General features: G+C 34.6%; 1 protein-coding gene across 1 annotated transcript in view; it reads left to right on the plus strand.

Annotated features, from left to right (window-relative positions):
- Window positions 1–1,080: 1,080 nt before the first annotated feature.
- The window catches only part of LOC140436503 (cytochrome P450 4C1-like), a 44,456-nt gene continuing 28,457 nt past the window's right edge, over window positions 1,081–17,079 (plus strand). Inside the window, exons 1-2 of the mRNA XM_072525377.1 lie at window positions 1,081–1,317; window positions 13,732–13,841. Coding sequence (XP_072381478.1) covers window positions 1,164–1,317; window positions 13,732–13,841 — 264 coding nt within the window. The 5' untranslated portion in view covers window positions 1,081–1,163. The remainder of the gene's footprint in view (window positions 1,318–13,731; window positions 13,842–17,079) is intronic.

Genomic DNA, 17,079 nt, shown 5'->3' on the forward strand with positions numbered 1-17,079 from the left:
TATCGGAGTGACACAAATTCTCACGTCTTTCGTGAAACACATACTCAATTTTCAAAAAAAAAATATTTGGGCAGGTATTTTGGGAAATCACATAGTTGGGCATGTTTTCCTCAATACTAACTTAACCGGTGAAGTGTTTCTGGAGATGTTATAAAATGCAATTGAACCGTTATTACTTGAAATTCTGGAAGATAATCCAGATGAATTCCATTATGGTGCAGTAAGACGTTACCTAGATAAGGAATATCGTGGTAGATGGATTGGACGACGAGGTACGATAAAATGGCCAGAATGGTCACCGGACCTCACACCATTAGTTTTTTTTTCTGTGTATATACTTGAAATCTAAATTTTACGCTACAGCACCCGACAATATTGACTTAAACCGGGCGACATTGAAAGAACGAATTGTTGAAGAATGTAGGGCAATTTCCCCCGACACATTTGAACGAGTACGGCAAGAGTTTAGAAATAGGATGCATTACTGTCAGGAAGTAGATGGAGCACATTTTTAACACTTACTATAAGAACTGGTTGTTAAATATTTATTAATTAAATGAGAAGCTACAATTTTAGTATTTATTTAATTTATTCATCAAAATGGCCTAAACTCAAACTATTATGACTGAATAGGTATTTTTAATACCTTTTACACGAGGTATCACTTGTTTTGTGTCAAAATTTCACTATTATAACAATAACCGTTCAAAAGATATAAAGGGGGGAACGGACTTTTGACTAGCATTGTATATCTACAAAACGTGCATAGAATTCACCCAAGTGTACCCTAGCGCATAGGGACTAATTCACCTCTTTCTATAAAACGCACCCCTTCAAATGGTAGTACTCTGCGGTTTTTTCATATTTATGAGGACCATATGAAATAATAAAAGTCCTTTAACGTTGTAGTTCCTTTCTAAAGTACATAATCAATAGCCTAATAGTGTAAAAAAACCATTTTAAACTGCTCTGTACACAAATTGAGTTCCCTTGGCAGTGAAAAGACATTTTATTACACTGTTCTAGTGATAAACGAAGAATTTTATCTCGACAATCAGATGGGGTCCAAATTGCGGTGTACCTCACATTATTTATCATTATATAATCAGAGTAGGTTGAAAAAAAGATATCGAGTTTATTCTCTTTCGTAAATAAAGTTGAAAATGATCGTGTTACTGATTGCTGCAGTTGTAGCTTTGGCTTATATTTTTTACCGGATAAATAAAAAAGATGACATATATTGGAAACACATCTTAGCAATTCCGGGACCCAAGTCGTATCCTATTCTTGGAACGGAGATCCATTTTGAGTCTGCAGGTAAATACAAATATCCAATAAAATATTTAATCAATATTATAGCTGGAATTCGTTTCATAAAATTTCATTTGCGAAAATAAAACAATGTTTTTTTTGGAGATACTTTAAAATTATTTTGCATGTTCAAAATATTCTGATATTTCTCCGAATCAAATTGTTTTTTTTTTCTGCAGATGTGTCAAAATTTATATGGCGTAAGAAGTATCCCTATGCGGCGTCGGCTTCCCTAATTACAGTTTGTCATAAGTTTTTATGTTGGGCAATACCAATATCAATCCCCTTTATCGATATGCCCTGCCTAAGCGTCTACCCGAGGTCTTCTTTGATCTTTCTCTTCTACTTCTTCAAGGAACTCGGAGATCAGCAATTTTTCATGTTGCTCGATTAACTTCTCGACGTTTAACATGCCCAAACCATTTTTACCTATGCTCTCTCATTTTGGCATCAATTGGTGCTACTCCTATACTTCCCCTAATATACTCATTCTTAATTTTATCACGTTTTGTCGCTCCACTCTATCTAAGCATTCTAATTTCCACCACATGCATTCGTTGTTCCTCTTTCTTTTTAACTTCCCACGATTCAGTTCTGTACATTTTAGATGATATTTTTTTATTTTTATCCCAACAATCTGAAGGTATGTTGTACTACAATCTGATCAGGAAGATCAATGAGCAGTTCTACTATAATATAACTTGCTACAGTTGTCATTTAAAGAAATATAGTTTTATTCGGTAATGTTTCTATAGGTACTAACTTACAGTGATCTTAACACTTTACACACGTATATTAAGCTCGCACAAAGCTTTGCTTTTACACTAACTATTGCCACTTTATAGACGTTGTTCATGTCTGCTTGCACATTTGGCAATTATTGGTCCACTATCTCCATCCTCAGTTCTCGGTGGATGCAACATTTTTTTACCCACCATGAAGCATCAACGCTGTTTCAGAATAGTACCCTATCCTGAAACCTCTATATCTCTTCAATGTTGTTTTTACTGGCGCTTCCCCAGGGCTGTGCGCCGTATATCCATACTTCTTCTTCTTAAAGTTCCATCTCCTATCGGAGGTTGGATATCATAACGGCTATGGTCACTTTGTTGGCTGCTGCTCCGAAAAGTTGTAGTGAACTACAGTTAAACCATTCTCTAAGGTTCCTCAGCCAGGAGATGCGTCTTCTTCCTATGCTTCTTCTTCCTTGGATCCTTCCTTGCATAATAATTCTCAGCAGCTCATATTTTTCTCCTCTGGTTATGTGACCCAAATACTCTACTCTAGTTTTCTTCTTTTTATGCTGTTCATAATTTCTAACTTCTTCTGAAGCTACTTTCTTGTGGCATTTTAAATTAATTACTATTTAAATGGGAATAAGCCACAATTAAAGGTTAAAATACGTTTATTGACGTTTCAATTTCCACTTCGGAAATCGTTCTCAATGTGGCTTATTCCCATTTAAATAGTAATTAATTTAAAATGCCACAAGAAAATAGCTTTAGAACAATATTAAGAAACCGTTATGGGCCCAGCGTTATTCAAAATTCTAACTTCTTATTTAGACGTCGTAGTACCTCAGCATTGGTAATCCTTTGAACCCACTGAATTTTTAATATTCTTCTGTAACACCACATTTCGAACGCTTCTATTTTTCTTATGTGTCGTTTCTTCAATGTCCAAGCTTCCATTCCGTATAGTAAAATAGAAAATATGTAACATCTTAGAGCCCTCAATCTGAGATGCAACTGAAGGTCTCTGTTGGTAAGCATTGTCTTCATTTTCACAAATGCTTGACTTGCAGTTTCAATTCGGACTTTGATTTCTCTGCTTTATTCATTTTTGTCATCAACTCAGGTTCCCAGATATTTGTATGTCTCAATTTTTTCTATTTGGGTTTGCTCTATCATTAATCTTTCATTTCAATGTTGCGTTTTTGAGACAATTATAAATTTAGTTTTTCTCTTATTTATTTTTAGTCCGTATCTAATGCAATAATCGTTAACTCTATTTACCAATTCTTGTAGCGATTCCAGAGTGTCTGCCATTATAACGGTGTCATCAGCGAATCTTATGTTATTTACTATTCTTCCGTTTACATAGATTCCATCACCCAGATCCGCTATCGCTTCCTGGAATATGGCTTCACTGTATACGTTAAACAGTAATGGTGACAGAACACAGCCTTGTCTTACTCCTCTCTTTATATCTATATTTTCGGACTTTTGTTCTTCTATCTTTATATTGGCCTTTTGATTCCAATACAGATTGATAATGATTCGTAAGTCTCGTCTGTCTATATCTTTGTGTCTCAGTATTTCTATTAGTTTTTCATGTCGGACCCTGTCGAATATATATATCTATACTGGTTTTATTATTTGTTTGTAAATTAGTAGTTTGTTATCAATGCATAGTTTAGAATTTTTTGCAAGCATCCAGTTCATCCTTCTAAATTTTATGTTGAGTTTTTCTCTCTTCTTTTTAATGTGAATTTTCTAACGCAGTCCCTTATTGAAATGTAACCCCAGGTATTTTGCAGAATCTGTATCAGGGAGTTAAATTTTCTATTCTTATGGGTTGGTATCTATGACTAGTTTTATTCATTGAGATCTGCAGTTTTCTTGCAGCTTCTTCTTGGTCTACTTCAGTTGATAGGATAGCTTGATCGTCAGCGAAAGTGCCTATAATATCTTCTTTAGATCTGGAATATAATTATTGTATAATTGGCAGAGTAGCGGCTCCGGTATACTACCTTAGTTTAAAAAACATGATCACACATTTAAAAATAACATTTATTTGGGTTAGAGGCCATGTAGATATACCAGGAAATGAAAAAGCTGATACTCTAGCTAAGGAAGCAGTGCAGAATGGAGTCTTTTGCAATATTTATACAGTAAGGGATATATTTAACTAAAATAAATTTAATAAAAAATAAAATAAGGCTGAAATGGGAGAATATTGTTGAAAACTCGCAAAATATATATTTCCAGATACACCCCACTTTATCACTCCCACCCCAATACATATTCAATTACTCGACTACCAAATTCTTCTCGGCAAGTGTATTTCGCTTGAAAACGAATCATGGTCGATTGCCGTCGCATTTATTTAAGCTTGGAATATTATCGGCACAATCCTGCAGTTGTGATATAAGTTCTTACGGAGATTTTAACCATATTTTCTTTGGATGCAACAGATATTTAGAAAAATCTAATAAATTAATTCAAACTCTTATTAAAATGAAATATTTGCTTCCGTTAAGTCTATCACACATTTTGGCAACTGCTAATAGAGAAACCTTAGAATTGCTAATAAGTTTTATTAAAGATGTAAAAGTCGAAATATAAATTAGTATAAAACTTTAGTGATTTATACATATATCTAGAAAAAAGTAACAAACAAGAACAAAGAAAAATATCTTTAAACATAAATAAAACATTATGTGGCTGATGGACTTGTTTCCGTGCCAGATCTTTCACACACACACACACACATACTGCTTGACTCCGAAGAATATGTTTATAATGTAAGATTTCAATAATTGAGAGTCGTGTTTTGGTAGGTAGTACTTCTTTTAGTTTGTGAATGAGGCCCTTGTGCTATACTCTATCAAAAGCTTGAGAAGCATCCAGAAAGACAGCAAAACAAGCATTCTTTACTTCCACTGCATGAATTGTTGAATATTAAACAGTGAATATAAAATTCAATCCAAAAATCAATTAAGATCTAAACGAAAAGCAAAATACCATGTATTTTGTTTTGGAACAATTCATTTTTAGTCCGCTTTCTTGTCCCACCATGATAATGGACTTAAGACATTGCAATCCATGTAAGTCATCGCTCAAGATAACCGTGTCATCTGCGTATCTGATGGTATTTATCGATGGTGGCAATCGTCTATGTATATATATATATATATATATATATATATATGTATATATATATATATATAAATATATATATATATATATTATATATATATATTATATATATATATTGTATATATATATATATATATATATATATATATATATATATATATATATATATATATATATATATATATTAAAATCCATTTAAAGCTTTACAGTTCATATTTTTGAATAATAAATGTTCTAGGCGAGAATATAAGATTATCAATATAAACACTAGATAAAACAATGAGACAGTCTAGTCACAAACCACTTGTTAAAAATAACATCCACTTAAATCTTGAATTTTGATAGATGATAGATATTGGTTATCAAGACCATGTACTGATTAAAATCATATATAGAAATAAAATTTCTAAATATATTGACAAAATATCAATATTATTATTGCCACATTAAGACAAATGTCTCTTCTTCTTAATCTTAAGGTACCTTCTAAATTTAAGAAGGTTGGGGATAATTACAACAAATTGCTCTCTGAGCTCTTCTTTAATGCGTGTCCATCCCTGTCCAGTCTCTTAGGCCTGGCGCATATTGAATCCAGCCGAGGCCCAACACACGCTGAGGCCACGGGCGACCCGTGCATTTATTTTTCTAGCGCAGCGCATATTGAACCCATCCGTGAGCTGTTGTAGTTGCTAAAATGACTTCAATCGAGAAGCATTGATGATCTCGAACGAGTTCAATCAGCTTCTCTATATCCATCTCGGAAACAGAAACAAGTAAAAGTAAACAACAGGAAGTAGTGGGAGTGAAACACGCACGTCACGACCCACGAAAACTGTATGCTGATGACAAACCTTTCCACGTGTGGCCGGCGTGTGCATGATCTGGTCGTAGAGTGGGTTCAATTTGCGGTACCTAGCTTCTAACCGTGCTTTACAAAACTGTCCACGCATTTTGCCAGCGTGTGTTGGGCCTCAGCTGGGTTTAATATGCGCCGGTCCTTACACTCTTTAGCCATGAACATTTTCTTTTTCCTGGTCCACTTTTTCCTTCCACTTTCCCTTCCATTCGGAGTCGTAGGAAGTTATATTTTTCTTCTCTAAAAATATGTCCTAGTTTTGTTTTTTACAAAGTTTAGTTCTCTTTCAGTTCTCATCCTTCCCATTGTTGATCAATGATCTATCTCAAAAGCTATAGGTATATAAAGGATAAGTGTGTTGTTTTATTGATATTGTTGTTTTATTTATTTTATTGATGACCTTTGAAAGCTTTTTGAACTATGTATTTCAGTGCTAAATTAAACAGTATTGGTGTGAGTCCTCTTCCCGGACCGGGAAGAAGACGCATTTCCTGGCTTCAAAATTTACGAAAGTGGTATAACACGACTACCACTGAACTGTTCCGCGCTGCAATAAATAAAGTAAAGATAGCCGTGATGATCGCCAACATCCGGAACGGATAGGCACTTTAAGAAGAAGAAGGTGTGAGTCCATCGTCTTTAAATCTCATCTCCGCGACGGAGGTGGGCAGTCAACATGGCAATTCTAACTTTAGAAACAGTTGCTCTGACAATTTTTCTTATTTGATGTATATCAGTATAGCCCATTACACTCGATTAATCCATGTGTTTTTTGAAATGGATCCCCTATCTGCCGTTGAATCTGTACTTGAGCCACTGTATCCACTGTATCCATAATCATCATTTGCATGAGCCTAAGTTGATTGGTCCCTATTTCAAATTATAATATTTTATATAATTGTACCCTATTTAAAAAAGCAATAGGCTTTTAGCTGCTATCTATTAGAAAAGCTTCTTCTTCTTCTTCTTAACATACCATACACCAAAGTGCGTAGGCGACTATCTCATTACTAGAATTCTGTTCTTGGCGGCGTGACACAGCTCGCCTGTATTGTGTATTCCTGTCCATTCTTTAATATTCCTTAACCAGGATAATTGTTTGCGGCCGGCTCCTCTCCTACCTTCGATCTTCCCTTGTAGGATTAACTGTGGTATTTCATATTTTGCTCCTCTCAATATGTGCCCAAGGTAACCAATCTTGCGTTTTTTAATTAATTCAAAGAGTTCTCTTTCCACGCCGGCTCTCTTAAGGACGTCATCGTTTCGAACTCTATCCACCCAAGGTATGCGCATCATTCTTCTCAATGACCACATTTCAAATGCTTCAAGTTTGTTGATAGATGTTTTTTTCAAAGTCCACGTTTCCATGCCATAAAGCAAGATGGACCATATGTAGCACTTGACCATTTTGTAGCGTATTTCGAAATTTAGGTTTTAATTACATATGAGCGGTCTGAATTTCACAAAAGCTTGTCTTGCCATTTGTATTCGGGTTTTTATCTCTTGTTGTGGATCCGATTGGTCATTGATTGTGGTGCCAAGGTATTTAAAAGTTTTCACGCGTTTTATGCGATCGTCACCTATGCATATTATCGGATTTTCTGGAGGGTTTCTGCTAATGACCATATATTTCGTTTTCAAAATGTTGATTTTGAGGCCATATTTTTTACCTATGTTATTCACCCTATCAAGTAATAACTGCTGATTTTCCAAATTATCAGTTATAATCACTGTGTCGTCCGCATAGCGTAGGTTGCTAATTGGTATGCCGTTCACCTTAATGCCTAATTCCGTGTCTTCTAATGCTTCCGCAAATATATTTTCAACATATAAATTAAAAAGCATCGGAGAGAGTATGCAGCCTTGGCGGACACCTTTCCGGATTTCAAATTTATCCGTATATTGGTCTTGATCAATCCTCACCTTTGCCATTTGGTTACAGTATAGATTCTGAATAATTCTGATCTCCTTCTGGTCAATGTTGGCCCTATGTAGTAGTTCCATCATGATATCATGTTTAACATTGTCAAATGCCTTCTCGTAGTCGATGAAGGTGAGGTAGACATCTTTTCGTTGATCTAAACAGTTTTGTATTAAGGTGTTCAAACATAAAATTGCCTCTCTTGTTCCTAGTCCTCCCTTAAAACCGATTTGTGTTGATCCGCTAAGTTCTTCTAGTATCTTGTACATTCTTGAGTGTAATATCCTAAGGAAGAGTTTCAGCAAGTGACTCATTAAACTGATTAAGCGGTGTTCATTGCATTTTGTGGCATTAGTTGTTTTTGGGATCATCACAAAGGATGACTGCAGCCATTCTCGCGGAATGTAACCAGTATCATAAATTCTATTGAACAGCTTAACCAAGATTTCGATATTCTCCTCGTCTATTAGTTTTATTGCTTCTATATTAATTTCATCTGGACCTGTTGCTTTATGCATCTTTGTGGTTCTAACTGCATATTCTATTTCACTTCGTATTATTGATGGCCCTGATAAGTTTTCGAAAGGAAGTTTGCGCGTTGGTTGTGTTGGTCTTTCGTCATTAAAAAGTCTTTCTGCGTATTCTTTCCACGCCATTGCTATCTCCTCTTCTGACTCTATGTATTCGTTTCTGTCGTTGCGTATTCTTGTTCTGTGGTGGCTTTTGTGTATATTCGATATTTCTTGTTCTTCTTATGTAGTCCAACACTATCTCCTTTTTCCTGCAATTGTTCTATTTCGTTGCACCTTTCCACCATCCAACGTTCTTTTGCTTTCTTAACCTTCTGGCGAATTTCTTTGTGTATCTGTTTGTATTTGTCTTGATTACGTTGTTGTTTATGTTGTCTTCGCTTTTCCATTAGATCCATAATTTCGTCCGTCATCCATTCGTTATGCTTTCTCTTTCTGATCTGTGTTTTAACTTCCCTGTTTATTGCCAGAATCGTTCCTTTAATATCATTGACCATCTCTTCGATATCATCATTTTGTTCTATTATTCGCATTCTTTCATTAATTTGATTTGCATAACTCTTCTTAGGATTTTCGTCTCTCATCAGTTCTCTTGTATTTATAGGCGTGCTGGTGTTTGTATTTGTTCTCTTAATTTTTGCTAGTTTCAACCTCACATCTGCTATTAGCGGATTATGATCGGATGCAATATCAGCACCTGGATATGCTGCGATTCTTTTGATAGCGTTACGAAATCTTCTGTTTATTAAAACGTAGTCAATTTGGTTTCTAATTATTCGATTTGGACGGTCTCCTGGTGATTTCCAAGTATATAACTTACGAGGCGGGAGCTGAAACCATGTGTTCATGACGACAAAACCGTTCTCCTGGCAGAATTCACACAACAGGTCGTCTCTTTCATTTCTAACTCCAAAGCCGTACTCTTCAATTATGTCTTCATATCTTCCTTTACCCACCTTGGCGTTAAAGTCGCCCATTATTATGTTTATGTCATCTTTCTTTGTTAGTCTTATTGCTTTTTCCAGATCTTTATAGAACTTAGTTATTTCTTCTTCTGACTTATCTGCTGTTGGTGCATATGCTTGTGTCATATTTATGTTTACTGGTTTGCCTGTCATTTTGATCAACATGATTCGATCGGAAATTGGAACAAAATCTGTCACCGATTTACTGGTCTTCCTGTCAAGAGCAATAGCCACTCCATGTCGGTGATGTCTATCTGTTGGGTCACTACACGAGTAATAAATAGTAATCTTATCTTTCGTAATCTGTCCAGATCCAGTCCATCGGACTTCACTGACTCCCATTATATTTATTTTCAGCCGATTCATTTCGTTTATAAGGTTGTGTAGTTTTCCTGGTTCGTAAAGACTATTAACATTCCATGTTGAAATTCGTTGGATATCATCAATTTAGAAAAGCTGCTAATACATATATAATCGGTTCACAATTTGTCGATAGCTCACTACAAGTTTAACCCTAATTAGAGAACTGAAATACAGAGAGAATTGGTAATACGATGTAATAGTAAAAACCAACCTGAAACTGACATTTAAGATGTTTTCGACTAACCCACCTTGTATCTGAAGGAATACAATACAGCAGTTAACCTTATAATCCGATTACGAAGGTATTTTGGTTACAGATGACCGACCAGTGTCGTAGAGTATATGATTGAAACATTTATTTGAACTAAATAAATATATTTTTTAAATTGTACTTATGTAAATTGTATTTTTGTTTTAATAAAACTTCTTTATTTTATTCAAAAATAAAAAGTTTCTTACCATTTGTAAAAGATACATTTATTTAATTAAAAGGAAAGGCGCCAAATGTTGCCTGGCAAAATTTTCAATGTGTTTTAAATGTAGGGTACTTGGGGGTAAAAACACGCACGGGGCAAAAGAACGCACCTCATTTAAATTTGCCGCTAATGTCCAGTTTCTAACGATTTTAGTTACAAACGTTTGGCAACATTGTGCCATATGTGTGTTCCAAGTTGAAAGCTGATTCAAGACGTTGTTTACAAATTATGAGGTAAATATTATTTTTTACTATTACACTGTAATATTGGCATAACAAAATTAATTTGTGATAAAATCAAATTGGCATTTTTCATTGAATTAGTTTATTCGGGTGTTTTCTTGGCTTGATTGTAGGTTATTATATTAAGAGTTTTCGATTGAGGTTAGGTCTTTTATATCTCAACAGGTGGTTTTGACAGTGTTGCAGAATGGGGCAAAAATACGCGAGAGTTATGGGGCAAAACTTCGAATGCGTATTTTTGCCCCGTTATCGTAAATTAATTTTGTTTCTACTAATTTTGGAATTAAATATTCAATTCATCTAAATCTTGGTTTCTTTTTTTTTTTTCAGAAACTACAAAAGAAAATCAGAGCGCAAGCCTTTGACAGAAGTTATTTTGTGTGAAGCTCGTGAACTTATTAATAATGGCGTTTCTATACGTCAGGCAGCAAAAGCTGTGGGATTTCATGAAGCGACACTACGGCAAAGGTTGAAAAAAGGAAATGGTGTCCAGTCTTTAGGCAGATTTAAAGCAGTTCTAACCAAGATCCAAGAAAACGAAATAGTTCAGCATTGCAAAGAACTCGACAAACGATTTTATGGAATGACGCTGAAGTCATTGCGTTTTTTAATTTACTCTTATTGTGTAAGAAACCGTATTGAGCATCCATTTTCACCTGTAAATCATTTGGCTGGTCGGGACTTCACTAGATCGTTCATGAAAAGGAACCGACTATCTTTACGTGTTCCACGAAAAACCAGTATTGCTAGAACTATGAGCTTCAATAGAGTGCAACTAGCTCTGTATTTTAATATTTTGAAGAACACCATAAAAAAATATAAGTTACCTCCCAACCGTATATATAACGTCGATGAAACGGGCATTCAGACAGTCCCAAACCATCTGCCCAAACATGTTGCCCCAATTGGAAAGAGAGATGTAGCAAAAGCTGTAGCTGCCGAGCAAGGACAAACTATTACGGCTGTTTGTTGTATGAGTGCAACTGGTCACCATGTCCCTCCATTTTTCTTATTTGCTCGAAAACGGATGAATTTTCTTCTAATCAAAGACGGGCCCACTGCCTGCGACATGGCTGTTACTGATAGTGGTTACATGAACACTCCCACGTTTATCAAGTACCTGGAGCATTTTAAAAAACATACAAGTCCAACAGAGGAGAACCCCGTTCTCCTGATTCTAGATAATCATGTATCGCACACAAGTCTTCAAGCAGTAACATTTGCAAAAGACAATTTCATCCATTTATTAAGTCTGCCACCACATAGCAGCCATAAGACCCAGCCACTCGATCGGGCATTTTTCAAACCATTAAAAGCTTATTATGAGAGCGTCGCTGACAGCTGGACCAGTTCCCATCCAGGACAGGTTCTCTCCATTTACCATGTAGCTGGTCTCTTTTCCACAGCATTTGCAAAAACTGCTACTGTAGATATGGCAAGGGAGGGCTTTCGGTCTACTGGAATCTACCCACTAGATAAAAATATTTTTTCGGACGTAGATTTTATGCCAGCGGAAGTAACAGAGCAAGATTTAGGTGACGATTCAGACGATGAAGGTCATGTTTTTATTCGGTTTCAGCAAGAAGAAGAACTTGTTACTGATGCGATAGAGCCCCAGCCGTCATCAAAATTGGAAGTCAGAATTTCTGTACCTGGTCCTTCAAATATTGAAAAAGAAACTGTTCCTGACACGAAAGAGCCCCAGCCGTCATCAAAATCAATTTTAGCTTCAGATATTATTCCCTTCCCAAAAATTAAGATAAAAAGGAAACGAACTAGGAAAAGTTTGAAGTCAACCCTATTAACATCGACGCCTAATAAGGAGCGACTTTTAGAAGAACAAGAAGAAAAGAAGGAAGCTGAAAAAGAGAAGGAGAGGAAAGCATTACTGAAGAATCAAAAGATCAAATCTCAAAGTGCTAAAGTTCGTGCTGCCAAAAGGAAAGTTTTCGACGAATCATCATCTGATGAATCAGTAGCACTCTCCTATCAAGAAAGTATTGATTCTTGTGACATTCATTTTTCCGATAACGATGAAGAGCAAGACATTGATGTTGTACCAGATATTTTACCTGATGACTTTGTTGTATTGAAGGTTTTTGGAAAAAAATCATACAGATTATTTGTCGCCAAAGTCTGCCAAGTAAATGATGATAGTTATGAAGGGGTATTTTTTAAGCGACTGCCTACAACATTCCGTTTTCGTGAAACAACGGAAGATGCCTTTTTTCGAAAGGACGATATTGTTTTAAAGCTTTCAAAGCCAATAAAAACCAGCTCTTTCAGATTTTAAAATTCAGTGGGATTCTCTGATGACCTCGTCAAATACTCTTCTCTTTTAGATTAACGTCTTGTATTTTATTTTACGTTTGGTTTTTTTCAATAAAATTGGTTTCTTTTAAACGCCTACCATCTCTTTTATTTGGGGTTTTATACATTTTAGCTTTGGGGCAAAAATACGCACTTGCGTACTACTGCCCCATTTGTAGGGGCAAGAGTACGAAAATGCAGATTTTTCAAAACTTTTTTTTTTTAATTTGTTAGTGAACTTATAGAACTACTGTCGATACTTAAAATGGAAAAACAATATGTAAGCTCTCCTGTAATAATATTGGAAAAGTTCTAAACTGTTATAATTTCTGAAGACGACAGGAGATAACGAAACTGCGTGTTTTTGCCCCCAACTACCCTATCCATTATTTTCGAATCCGGAGAAAACTAATAAATATTTTTGAAAAATTCGCAGAATGAAAGATTACATTATTACTGAGGGCAGAATGTCCCTGAAAACTTCTACAATGTTTATTTTAATATGTTATGTAAAAGGGGTGAAAATAAAAGAGAAAATATAGTATAATTTTTAATTGAAAATATTGCATGCAAAAGAAACTTTTTATTTATTCTAATAAATATTTGGTTCTGCCTTTAAATTTTTCAAAAATGCTTTTTAGTTTTCTCAGGATTTGAAAAAAAAATGGATACATTTAAAACATATTAAACATTTTGACAGGTGACATTCTACGCATTTCCCCTTTAATGCCTTACTATTACAACTACTATTACTTACCTTATATAATTACGATTAGAAAACTATTGAAATTCAAAATAGCGGTTGTAAAAATAATTAGCGGTTGTGTCTCTACGGTCGCATCAATTATGTTATCAAGATCCCACATTTTTTTACAGAGGACGTTTTTAAAAGAGACAGAGCCTGTTCTAAGCTGTACCATCCAATATATCAACGACATAGCTTGCCCATTGCGGTTGTTCATCTAATAGCTCCAGAAGACATTGAGGTATGAAGATATTTTGAATTTTTTTAATTTAAAAACAACGCTCAAACATAAAACAATCGTTTATTCTATAAAAGTTGTTTACGTGGATACATAAGTATACCGAGTGTTTCATTAAGATTTGTTCATATATTGACTGAAGAAACATTAGCACAAAATACGAACATTTAACCTAAAACATTTAAATAAAATATTTCTCTTTACCGAGATACAGAGTGTTTTAGTACAAATATTTTAAAACTATTTTAGTCCATTGTTTTAACACCTTTCAATCTTTTTTGTTCAAACTTGACAAACAGTTTACACATGTTAGGATGCTTTAATTAATATAGTTTAACTACTGCTAAAATATAGTTTTGCGCTGTTACCAGAGGCGTGCTGTAGGGATAGATACTTCCTTTTCCCCCCTCACAATCTATGCCACTGTAATAATTATTTTAGTATGTTCTTTTAATTTTTCGTTAATTTTTATGTAAATATGCTTTTATCTCAATACGATAGAGTAAGTAGTTTTCAAGTTATTTACATTTAAAGGTAATACATTAATACCTTTTAAAATACCTTATCTTATTTTATCGCTAACATCCATTTCAAATGATATTTTTCAAATGTTTTAGTTCATAAAAAAAGCAGAACTATGATTTTTATTACTTCTTCTTTTTCTTCGCGTGCCATATCAGAATTATCCTACGTTGGCGATTACCATTGCGAAGGCTTCTCGATCTTCTGAAATATGGAATAATTGTCCTGCATTTGATATCCGAGTCCATTCTCGAAAGTTCCTTAACTAAGAAACGCGTTTCTTTTCTACACCTCTAAGGTACTCTATTTTGCCTTTAAGAATCAGTTGTAATATTTTATATCGACTTTCCCGTACTATATGTCCCAGATAAGACATTTTTCGATGTTTAACAGTCTTTAGCAGTTCTCTATCTTTGTTGACGCTCCTTAGTACTTCTTCATTAGTTTTCGTTGCTGTTCAAGGTATCTTCAGCATTCGTCTATGAATCCACATTTCCAATGCTTCAATTTTGTCCATGATCGATACCTTTAGCGCCCACACTTCTGCGCTATACAAAAGTACGGACCAAACATAACACTTAACCATTCTTTGTCTTAGTTCTAAACTGTTGGTCCGTTATCACAGTTCCCAAATATGTCATTTTGTGGACTTTCTCAACTTGGATTCCGTTTAATTGAAGCTTTCCATCGGGATGTGGGTCACGACTAAACACTAAAAATTTGGTTTTGAGTTTATTTTTATGCCCATTTCCTCTCCTACCTCGTGAATACGATCAAGCAGAATTTGGAGACCTTCAATTTTATCTGACAGAATTACTGTATCGTCTGTATATCTAATCGCATTAAGTAGTTCCCCGTTGATTTTTATTCCATATGGTTGTCTCTCAAGTACCTTTTTAAATAACTATGTTGTATGGAGATTTCATCGGTGTAGTTATCTCCAATTTTTACGATAGCGGTTTAATTCCAGTACAAATTCATCTATTTCGATATTTTTCAGTATTTGCATTAATTTTACATGCTGTACTTAATCGAATGCGTTTTCGAAGTCCACAAAACATGCAAATACATCTTTTCTTTGGTCTGGGCATTTTTGTAATAGGATGTTAAGCGCAAAAAGTGCCTCCCTGGTTGCCATAGCATTTCTAAAACCAAATTGGGTATCTTCGAGATCTTCTTCGCATTTGAGTCTAATTCTGTTGTGAAGTATTTTTAGGAAAATTTTAAGAGTGTGGCTCATTAGGCTAATTAATCGATATTATGAGCATTTTCTCGCATTGCGTTTTTTAGGTATTGCGACAAAGATGGATTTGAGCCAATCTGTGGGAATCACTCCGGTGTTGTATATTGAATTAAAAAGTCTTACTACTACTTTTATGTTATCATCCTCTATTAGTTTCAGAAACTTAGTTGGTGTATCATCTCAACGCCAAGCTTTTCTAATTTTAGCATTATTTATAGCGTGTTCTACCTCACATTTCATAATTTCTGGGCCATCAGTACAGTTTGGGTAGAATTCGGCAATATTCCTGTCATCTTCAACTTTCTTTCGTGCTCATTTACAATAATTTTGTTATTATTGTCAACGAGTACAGAGGGAACTCGTTTTTTAAATAATGTTACTTATTTCTTTTAGTTTTTGGTGCACATTAAATAAGTCGTGTTTAGATATTACATCCTCCATTTCGTCGCACCTTTCTCTTATCCATTTTCTTTGGCTAATTTGATCTCCTTTTTTTATTATTTTCTGCAGGTGTCTATATTCTGTTTCATTAGATTTTATCAGTCGACGTTGTTCCATTAGTTCCATAGTTTATACCAGGTGTTTGCAATGATCATATCATTTTCTTTACAAAATTTATACAATCTCTGTCCTCGATCGTTAGGTTGTCCTAGACCATAAGGACCTGCAGTCTGACCTCGTCGACCTTCCCCAATTTTTGCATTGAAGTCGCCTATAATATATAAAATTTCGTGTTTATTAAGTTTTTATAAGATATCTTGGATCTGATTATACAATTTCTCGACTTCATCGTCATATTTTCTATCTGCAGTCGGGACATAGATTTAAAGTATGTTAGTTTTAAATGGTTGAGTATTTATTTGGAGTAATATTATTTTATACAAGACTGGTACGAAATCGGTCACATATTTACTCAGTTGTGATGTTTCTAATACATCTACACCAAATTTTTATTGCACTAAAACAATTTTCCTTGGTAAGTTTCAGATCGAGTTTGTTAATAAAATGACATAAGCCAAAACTATTGAAAATTTTTTTTATTTAGACTACTGCAACAATAAATCAATTTAATACATTTTTAAAGTGGCCTACTTTCACTTCAATACATTTTTGAATTCCATCAGAAAAATTTCCCCAACCTTCAGAAATATGTTCGGTTGATTTCTAATAAAATTTTGCGGCATTCTCTATTCGTTGCCATAATTCTTGTCGGGTATTAATTTCTTGAGAATACACAAGTGTCTTCATATGTTTTCAAAAATAAAAATCTATGGGATTAAAATCAGGACTTCGAGCAGGCCATGGAAACTCACTTTCTCGCCCTATCCATCTATGAGTTACAGATTGTTCAAATAATTTCGCACCAAGGGAAAATGAGGTGGGACACCATCTTGCATAAACCAAATATTCTTCTTTGGTTTAATGGTAACTCATACAGTTCATCAAAAAGGGTATTTTGAAGAAATTCCAAATACG

Source organism: Diabrotica undecimpunctata, chromosome 3 (assembly GCF_040954645.1).
Source record: "Diabrotica undecimpunctata isolate CICGRU chromosome 3, icDiaUnde3, whole genome shotgun sequence".
Lineage (NCBI taxonomy): Eukaryota > Metazoa > Arthropoda > Insecta > Coleoptera > Chrysomelidae > Diabrotica > Diabrotica undecimpunctata.